The 10,004-nt window shown below is 43.7% G+C and overlaps 1 protein-coding gene and 1 long non-coding RNA gene across 2 annotated transcripts; one reads left to right on the forward strand and one right to left on the reverse strand.

The window, feature by feature from the left end:
• Positions 1 to 888: 888 nt before the first annotated feature.
• LOC123042308 (auxin-responsive protein SAUR23-like) lies at positions 889 to 1,827 on the forward strand. The gene has a single exon (XM_044464787.1). It carries the CDS (start codon positions 942 to 944, stop codon positions 1,347 to 1,349), a length of 408 nt encoding a protein of 135 aa, XP_044320722.1. The 5' UTR covers positions 889 to 941; the 3' UTR covers positions 1,350 to 1,827.
• Positions 1,828 to 5,911: 4,084 nt separating this feature from the next.
• Positions 5,912 to 8,645, reverse strand: LOC123042309 (uncharacterized). The gene is made up of 4 exons (XR_006418750.1): positions 7,386 to 8,645; positions 7,219 to 7,278; positions 7,060 to 7,106; positions 5,912 to 6,321 (listed from the first exon to the last, which is right to left on the reverse strand). It is a non-coding gene; the product is annotated as an uncharacterized lncRNA (long non-coding RNA).
• Positions 8,646 to 10,004: the final 1,359 nt, after the last annotated feature.

Consider the following 10,004-nt stretch of genomic DNA (forward strand, 5'->3'; position numbering starts at 1 on the left):
AGAGGAGGAGCGGTGGGGGCGACGGCCTACTGGAACGATGGGGGCGATGGCCTGCTCTCGCATGCGTCCGAGGAAGATTGGTGGCGGCTCATCCGCGCGGTGGTTGCGGCGTCCGCTCGCGTCCGTCAACGACGTAGCCTGGTGCGTTGTGTGCTTACTTCCTAGCGAACAGTTTCTTTTTTTTACTGGGTGATTGTAGGGGCTGCGGGCCATGGAGTTCCATATTTTCCTCCCCTGATGAAGCACGGTCAGTCATTTATAATTGTTGAGTGTACCTCATAAAGATATTAAATCAATGATGACGGTTAGATTGAAAATTATGAGCCTAATCATGTGGTGATGATTGGTTCCTGCGGGGTTGTGAGACTAATTATGAGGTGCGCGTAAAAAAGTTCTTATTTGATTGTTTAATACTCCCTTCGTCCGAAAATACTTGTCATCAAAATGGATAAAAAGGGACGCATCTAGATGTATTTTAGTTCTAGATACATCTCTTTTTATCCATTTTGATGACAAGTATTTTCGGACGGAGGGAGTAGTAGTGTAGATGTAGATGTAGATGGTGAAGCATGGTCAGTCATTTGTAATTGTTAAGCATACCCCATAAAGATATATTAAATCAATGATGACAGTTAGATTGAAAATTATGGGCCTAATCGTCGGTGTTGATTGGTTCCTGCGGGTTTGTAAGACTAATTACCGAGTGCACGTAAAAAAATTCTTTTTTGATTGTTTAATACTCTCCTAGTACTAGTAGTGTAGGTAAAGAAAAATAAGCTAAACCCGAGGAACACCGGCAAACTGGACGAACCAAGCATCGGCCTATAAAAACTCTACGCCGCGCTCTCCTCGAAAAGCAGAGCATCCTCACGCCAAGTCCGTCCCTCCTCGCCATCAACCCACCAGAAACAGAGCACCCATCAGCCGGCGAGAAGGGAACAATGGCCAAATGCGGCAAGATCCAGAGCATCGTCCGCCTCCAGCAGACGCTGCGGCGGTGGCGTTCCCGGGCCGCGGCGGCGCCGACGGCTCCGGTGCCGGCGGGGCACGTGGCGGTGTGCGTGGGCAGCGAGTCGCGGCGGTTCGTGGTGCGCGCGGCGCACCTCAACCACCCCGTGTTCCGTGATCTGCTCCGGCAGTCGGAGGAGGAGTACGGCTTCCCGTCCACCCCTGGCCCCGTCGCCCTGCCCTGCTGCGACGAGGACCGTTTCCTGGACGTCCTCCGCCGCGTGTCCTCCGAGGACCGCCGAGGCCGCTCGGTCTGCTGCCGCGTGCCGGTCGTCACCAGCCGCGACGTCGCGGCGCGGCCGCTCCTGCAGGGGATGGCGGTGGAGAAGCTGGTGTGGTGACCGCTCGATCGTGGCCGCAAGACTAGCCGTGGCGCTTTGGTTCCGGCGGAGGCTGCTGTTCTGTTGCACGCCGAAAAGATGGGAGCATCTCCCATGCCTGCCGCAGGCCCGCAGCCGAGAAGACTGACTGGCCGAGCCCGCGCACGGAACAAGCAATGACACATCGGGGATCCAAGGCCGGCGTAAGCGTAATGGCGGTGCCCCCACAACCGTGAAGGGGCGAGGACGCCGCCGCGGATTCGGCGCCGAAGGGAAGCGGCGAACTTGCGGGCGCCGGCGGGGTTAAGGAGCGGCCTCCGCAGAGGCTGGCGTTAGTGAGGTGAACACATGAACTGTTTGCCCGGCAAGAGACAGGTGGACTAGTTAGTTTGTTTTACATTGCTCTGCTCTGCATGCAGATACTGCTCATTCTCGGCACAATCTTTGCCGATCTTGGACATGTTGCTGTCAGACATTTCTGGGTTAAACCACGCAGCCACGCAGGGTCTGACCATTCTTATGAAACTTACGCGGCTCCCTGTCTCCCTCCTCATTTTGTCAGCTCATGATTCCACCATGGGATATATCCGCTTGGATTACAAATACATCGTGGCCTCCGGCGACCGGCGGCAGGTACGTACGTACGTATACGTGTCACGGGCTCACGGCGCGGGGACGTCGCCTGCACATGCGGGAATCTCGTCGGCGGGAGCGACGATGGCGGCGTCCCGTGGACTCGTCGACTGTTCCAACCCAACTTCGTGCGCCACCTCCCCCTTCCGGCCCCGGCCGGGATCACATCATCTCATAACCTAATCTACTCGCAGTGCATGTGCGCAAACAATGCGTCGGAGAGGGAGAGGGAGAAGCCAGTCTTAATCTTAGAGCGTGTGCGTATAGTGTAGTACAGTATACCGTTAGTATACTGTATGTACATTCGTAACCGGCCGGCCGTATGCACGCATCGGCATCGCTCCTTACCGGTGCCTAGTTGTTGTACTAGCCGTGACCGTCAAGGACAAGCACTGCTGTACTGCTCCTTGCTCCTCCTCATGATTGGCACGTCACCAACTTAACCCATCTTCTTCCTCCGGATTAGATCGCCCAAGTTTCTAGCTAGCTAGATCGGTATACGTATATGTATGTATATGTACGTACACAGGTCATCTGAAATCGAGAGCGCTACAGTATCAACTGCCTTGCTTGTGCTAACCGTGAGTCCGTGACAATCAACTACAAGTACTGCTTCTGTCTTCTGGTGATTGGCGCGTCGCTCACAATCACAACCCATGTTCTTCGGACTACACCGCCCAAGCTTCTAGCTGCTCGAACGTTGCATCATGTATGCTACCCAGCTCATCTGAAAGCGAAGGTGATACAGTATCATCATTCATCAAACTGCCTTTCAAGTCGTATGCAAATCTTTATCATTATTTCTGGGGTGAAAGTCGTATTCAAATGTAGCTGTACCTGCACTATATGGTTGTGTTGCAGAGTCGGCCACATGCCACACCACGACAAGCATGGGCATGCATGTATTTCATGGAGTCATCACTTGCACTTACTCACGGGCCACCCACTACGTGCGTAAGCTGATTAAGTAATTATGTAAACAAATGACGATGATCTCAACTGCGTAATTGCCGTGGCTACTTGACACGTAAAGCATCTAGTTCTAGGGAAGCACGATAAGCTCCAGTTTTGGTGCCGTGTGGAACCTTAGCTTATTATTGGCTTGATTATGAGCCTACATACATTCATCAAATCAAATCATGTAAACCTCCTTGTCATATTAGCTGTTGTTCCGTTCCCGCAGAAACTAATGCTGATGTCGGAGAAGAGGACCTCTCTGTCGTGTGACGGCTCATAAAAAAATAATAGAGGGCAAGAGAATAGAGAGAGGCGTTATGAGCCCGGGCATGAATAGTAAAAACGTGAAAAAACAGAAGAAAAAATACAATATTTTTGTGATGAAAGATGCTCAAATGTGTGATGTCAGTGTGTATTCGAGGAGCTCATGAAAAAAAAATATGAAATTTGGGTACATGAGAAGCATTCGAAAATAACATTGTTCACGCCTGCTTTAGTATTTTTTGTCGCGCGCTCCTTGAATGTCCAAACTTTATCAAATTTTGCACGCACATGCACATCTTCCTTGCAAAAAAAATCAGTTTTTTTGGAAAGAAAATTCTATTTTTAATGATTTTACTGCTCACTGGGTTCATGTGAGCCCAGGCACCAAAGTGAATACCCGAGGAGAATATGGTTATGAGCGCACGCTTAAATCATTATGAAATTGCTGTCAAACAAAAAGCTAGTTAATAACCTGCATCATCATGAAAAATTGTCCTTCTAGCAAATCATGCATTGTCCAACCATACCCAACAAGGGTTGTTCAGACCAAAATGGCTGAACAACTGAGAATTGAGCAATGGATGTCAACCACTCGCAAAACCATTTGCGGAAATGAGTCGAGTAGTTCATGACTATCGCGAGGAAAATTAACATGATGGAGATGAATTGTTTCTTTTCCAATAATTGGAAGGAAGGGCGAAGGTTATGTGCATCTAGTAGAGTGGAGCGACGCGATGGCGCATTCGACAAGTTGGAGCATAACCATTTGCTTAGAAGTGGATGCGACCATAATTTCTTACATAATGGAAGAGAATATCTCCTCTGGCTTTCGCAACCGTAGATCATGCACACAACCAATAGGCGACATCAACAAGTAGTATGATGGACTTGGGCTTATGATCAAAAATTTCAAGGTTGAGTCACATAGACCAAGGTGCCATATAATAGTGGTCATCTTGAATATCAACATTGTCTTCGGAATATAACTTCGAAAGGTAATTTATATTGGAATATGTTTATAAAATCTATCTTATAGGACTTTAGGGCATCTTCAAAGCAGACCCTCAAATCGAACGTAAACATCCGGACAACGTTTTCCAGACTCAGTTTGCTATCCAACGTCATCCCACATGACTCCGCCAACCAGTGCTTATCCGTCTTCCCGTGGACTTGAAGAAAACTAGGGGGAGGGGGTCTTTGTGGGAGTCCGTACCATCGCCACATACGACTCTGACACTCCCGCCCCACCCAAAACCCCGCTCGCACCCCGCGTCTCCATCCTTCCCTCTTTCTCTCCATCCTTTTCCTCCCTTGCCGATGCCACCGCTCTACCATACTGGCAGCCCACCAAGCCCTTCCCGGACCTTCACGACCTCCAACGTTAGCAGCATCCGGTCACCATGCCATTTGTCCGATGCAAGAGGGTGGCCAGGTTTGCTCGGATCTCTTTATTGCATGCGTTGGAGATGGAAGAACTGCCCAAGTGCTGAACAAGAGCAATATCGGGGCCATGTTAAGAATCCTACTAGTATTCTTGAAGCAGTTTAATCACAAGACCTCTGAATTTAGTAGGCTTTTCTTTGGCATGTCTGGGTCTCACAATGATATCTGCTGCAACGGTCTCCATTGTTTGCTAGGTTGACTGAAGGAAAAACTTCTCCTTGCAACTATAATGTCAATGGGCATCAGTACAACATGCAATGCTATCTGGTTGATGGTATCCATCCTCCCTGGGCTACCATTGTCAAAACTATCTCCGTGTCAGTTGGTCAGAAAAAATCTCGGTTTGCCAAAAAGGAGCTAGAAAAGATGTGACGAGGGCATTTGGAGTGCTCCAGGCCTATTTTGCAGTTGTTCATGACCCGCTAAATAATGAGATCCGAAGACCTTGTGGGAGATGATGACATGTGGTGTGATCATGCACAACATGATAGTAGAGGATAAGGGTGGAAATGTTGTCGTAGGTATGAAATTTGAGAAAATGGTGATCCTATCCAACTCCCACATCGGAATCTAGCCACATTTGGTCAGTTTATTTAAATGCATCAACAAATTCGATATTGAGCAACTTACGAGCAGCTCAAGGAATATTTGATTGAGCATTTGTGGGTGTCAAAAGGGACAACTAAAACATATGTGCGACTTGAATTCATATTTGAACTATTTTATTTGAAATAGTTGAGATGTAATATTTAAATTAGAACTACTGTTGTATTTGAATATTTGGAATGATCGATGATTTGATATGCTATTATTTTGAACTCATGGGGTTAAAAAAATATGGAAGTTTTAAGAGACACTGTTGGATGGTCGGCTTCCGCATCATTGTTCACGGACTGATCCGAACCAGTCCGCAAACAATACCGAGTCTGCTTCTGGCGGTTGGCGTTGAAGATGCCCTTACCACACAAGTATACACATAGTACATTCAAGTATCCAAACAATTATGCTGAACCTTTATCAAAGATTTAGCAGTAATGAATACAAAGTTTTATGCCCAGTCTCTTCTTAATTAACAAATCAATGATACACTTATGCCTCATCTGCAGACAAAAACTTATAGTCAGAAAAACTTACAGAAATTCCTAACATGTTGCTGAAATTTGTATTTTCTTAAGTAAGGATAAATTTTGCTATGATTATCTGACCAGCCCCATCGCAATAGAACAAGTTAATGAGTTAGCAGATGAAACATATATTAGTGGCAATCTGGCATTACGAAAGGATGGGTTCGTACTAGGTTGCTACGTGTCAAAACTATTAGCTATTGTGGATGCTAATCTTGAAATGTGATACAGCGAGAAGTGCATCAAGACATTTGACACTCTGTCCAACACAATGTACGGTGCACAAAAATTGAAAAGTAACGTTCAGATATACCTTTTCAATCGACAAAGTTGTACTACTATACTTGTTTCTTCTTGGGACTGTCCATTCAACAATCGACTGATTTGTAATTGGTTATCATTCAAATTTTCCAACCAATAATCTGTTAGACAGTTGTATGTCTGTTTTTCCTGAAGAAAACGGGTCGGGCTGTATTTGTGACCCGTCAAGCGACTAACATCGACAGAATGGTTGAACTAGTCGCGCCTACTGTCCTTTCCTTGACCCGTCAAAAGCACCTGACGGGATTACACTGTACAAATGCATAAGATTACACTCAGCAAAATGCATAAGGGGGTAAAATTATAGAGTAAAATCACATTGGATTGCATTGGGACTAGCATATCAAATTACACAGTAATTAAGAGTAAAATTACAGTTTAAATAGCAACAGATTACAGTATACATTATGGGGAAAATTACACTGCAGAAAATGAAAAAATAGGATTACAGTGAAACTACCATACAAATTAGACATAAAATTATCAGTCAAATTATACAATACAGACATGGGTAAAATTACACTGGGGGAATTACATTGTAACTACTGTGTAATTACATTCTAACTACAATACAAAATACACAGTAATTATCAGTCAAATTACTGAGTAAAAAAACGCATCGGATTACGGTGCAGGTATGGGTAAATTTAAACTGTAAAAAAGGTGCAGGATTACAGTGTAACTACCATACAAAATTACACAATAATTATGAGTCAAATTACTGTGTAACTACGGGTAATTTTACACTGTAAAAAAGGACATTCAAATTACAGTGTAGATATGGGTAAATTTACACTGTAAGAAAGGAGTAGGATTACAGTGTAACTACCATACAAAATTACACAATGACTATAGTATTACAGTGTAACTACCATACAAATTTCACACTAAGTATCACTCAGTTCAGATTATAGTTCATATAGAGTAAATTTACAGTGTAGGCATCATACAAACGACCCAATGATTAACGGAAGAGAAAAAAGACTTACAACATTTTTTCTGCCAGCAGATGATAATTTTCTCTTCAGGTACTTGACTTTCTGATCAAGAAACAAAATACATAAAATCATCAAACCAACATATGAAAAAATATGGAATAAAAACATCAAACGCTTCATCATCACCAGAAACATGAAAAAATGGCTTACATTATTCACATAGAAATTGTAAAGTGCTTTATCAAACTCTTCATCATCACCAGGACAACCCTGCAAAAGGAAAAAAAATCAAAAAACAATAGCAAAAATTAATAGAAAATATAAAATAGAAAAGAAAATGAAAATGAAAAGAAGATAAGAAGACAAATAATAACTACCAAAGACATAGCACTAGAACCATCGTCAGCAAAATCATTAGGCACATAAGGGTCGTTCAAAGAATCAGCGCTCTCAAGTGAAGAAAGTAGGGGAACATCCTTGCGACAGACTTTCCGCAGTGTACTCATTGAGATACTACCTGAAAAACAATAGAGAGAAAAAAATGGGCCTCAAAATATACATAAGAGAAATTACAGGCTGACTAGCATACAAATTACACAATAAATACAGGAAAAATTATAGTGTAAAAACGCATCAGATTACAGTGTAACTAGCATACAAATTACACAGTTATAGAGCAAAAGCGCAGCATATTACAGTGCAAAGGCAGCAGGCTTGTGAATTGGATGCAGACGACAAAACAACCTTCAGCAGAAAACGTGATGTATAGATATTTTACAGAGAAAACGTGATGTATAGATATTTTACAAGCCTCACGCCACTAGATACACAGTAATGGTGATATTGAACAAACTAGGAAGACAAAATCTCAAGAGTTATTAGCAGAACCAAAATTGACAGACAAATTCCCAAAGAACTTCTGAAGTAGTAATTCACAGAAGCAAGAGCATCTGCTGCCAAAAACATATGACTAGTTTACTGGGTCTAACTCCCAGATCAAGCATCAGCCACCACACATGAGTGGTCAAAAAGCACCACAAACGTTTCACAAAAATCAAGACTGCACAAACTTATCCATTGACTGCTTAGTAAGGTTCAGAAAATAGATGAACAGAAGTCATGGGATCATTCAGATTTCAACAAAAACATTAAAGACTGCAGGGCTGCACAATAAACAGGGGTGAACTGCCAGGCCAGTCATGCATAAATCATAGGGTGACTAGCATGCAAATTATAGAAATAGAATACGGGAGAAATTATAGTGCAAAAATGCATTAGATTACAGCGTAACTAGCATATAAATTACACAGTTATTATGGGGTAAAAAATACTGTGCAAAATCGCAACAGATTACAGTGTAACTACCACACAAATTACACAGTAAAAAATCAGTCAAATTACTGTGTAAAAAGGGGCATCGGACTACAGAGTAAACATCGGTCGAACTAGACAGTAAATCATGGGATAGGATTACACTATAATTTCACAGAAATTATCGGTCAAATTACTATGTAATTTACAGTATAACTACCACCCAAATCTACACAGTAATTACCGGTGAAAAATACAGTGTGATGCACAACAGGGTAGCTACATGAAGAGAGTGTAGGGGAAAATGATAAAAAGACAAGCTATCGCCACGGTAATTAGAGGGAAAAAGCTTACACAGTGACAAGGTTCAGGCTATAAAACAGAGAGGCTCTATATAGGAACTGTAGACCAACTCTGAAAAAATCTCAGTTACACTAATTTACAATATAACTAAACCCTACCACACCTACCTCCACATCAACAGTGACAAGGTTATGCTGAGCGCGAAATCACTGAACTCGATCCTTCAGAGTTCAACATCTACTGGATCCACCCCTCAAAACTAAACCCTACCACACCTACCTCCACATCAACAACAAGGGAAATCTAGCGTTCTACGCCTACCTCGACATCAAACAGCCACAACACTGCCTCCAAAAAATGTCCTACGGGATCCTAACCAGGAGGGATTTGGCCTCCGTCCATAGCAGGAAAAGGAAGAGACGGCGGATTATGCATGGCACGCTGCAACCTCCTACGCCACAACCACGGCGGACTACAAACACCACTGCAAACAAACTCCACGGATCCACAAAATCCCCTAGATTTGAGACTACACGGCCACGAAACCATGGGCAAAACGCGAGAGCCAAGGACAACTAAGGGCAGCCGGCGGACGAAGAAAACAAGGAGAAGAAATCAAAATACTGCGATGGATGAGCTCGGAATCGCCATGAACAGAAGCAATCGCCTCCGCCTCCTCCGTCGTTGGAGCTCTCTCCCTCTGCCTTATCGAAAGGACAAAGGGGAACGACACCCCGCTCCTGCATTCAAAAACGACAAAAACCAACAGTAAACCGGCCGGGGAGGGCGGGGCTGAGGAAAACGGGCTAAAAGCAGAAAAACGCGCCCGGTAAGAAAACCAAACCCGAAAACCAACACAAAGCAAGACAGGACCGGGCGCGAATCTCAGCGCGAGATCGGACGGACTCAAAATTGAATGAATGCGAATTGAAAAACAGTAGACTGAAAAATAGCAAATCCTTTCTTTTATTCCTTTATTTATTTTCCCAGTTTCGCTGGCGCAAACAGAACAAATGGCACCATACCCACTTTTTGTTGCACGCACTCCCGATTCTTTCTCCCTTCTTTTTTATTCTTTTGGCGCTTTGTGTCAGATCCATGGATAATATTACGAGAAAACGAAGTTTGGAATCATATGCTAACTTGTACTGTATAAACAAGATATATGTACTAGTAAAGGATTTTTTTTTTTGTTGAGAATTGTAAAGGATTTTGTGCTTGCACGATATACTATCTTCCTTTTGTTTGATCTGTAGACAGGCATATTCGCTGGATTATTGGCCTGATCAGACAGACAAAACGATCCTTGAGACAAGAGGCAAAAAAAAAAAGAACTGAACGTGACAAGTATAGTGATGCGTTGTCTGCTATTTGGCACACAC

The sequence above is a fragment of the Triticum aestivum genome, chromosome 2B (genome assembly GCF_018294505.1).
Source record: "Triticum aestivum cultivar Chinese Spring chromosome 2B, IWGSC CS RefSeq v2.1, whole genome shotgun sequence".
NCBI lineage: Eukaryota > Viridiplantae > Streptophyta > Magnoliopsida > Poales > Poaceae > Triticum > Triticum aestivum.

What these genes read in the sequence shown, in the direction of transcription:
- LOC123042308 (XM_044464787.1), top strand. Translation starts at nt 942, where the DNA reads ATGGCCAAATGCGGCAAGATCCAGAGCATCGTCCGCCTCCAGCAGACG.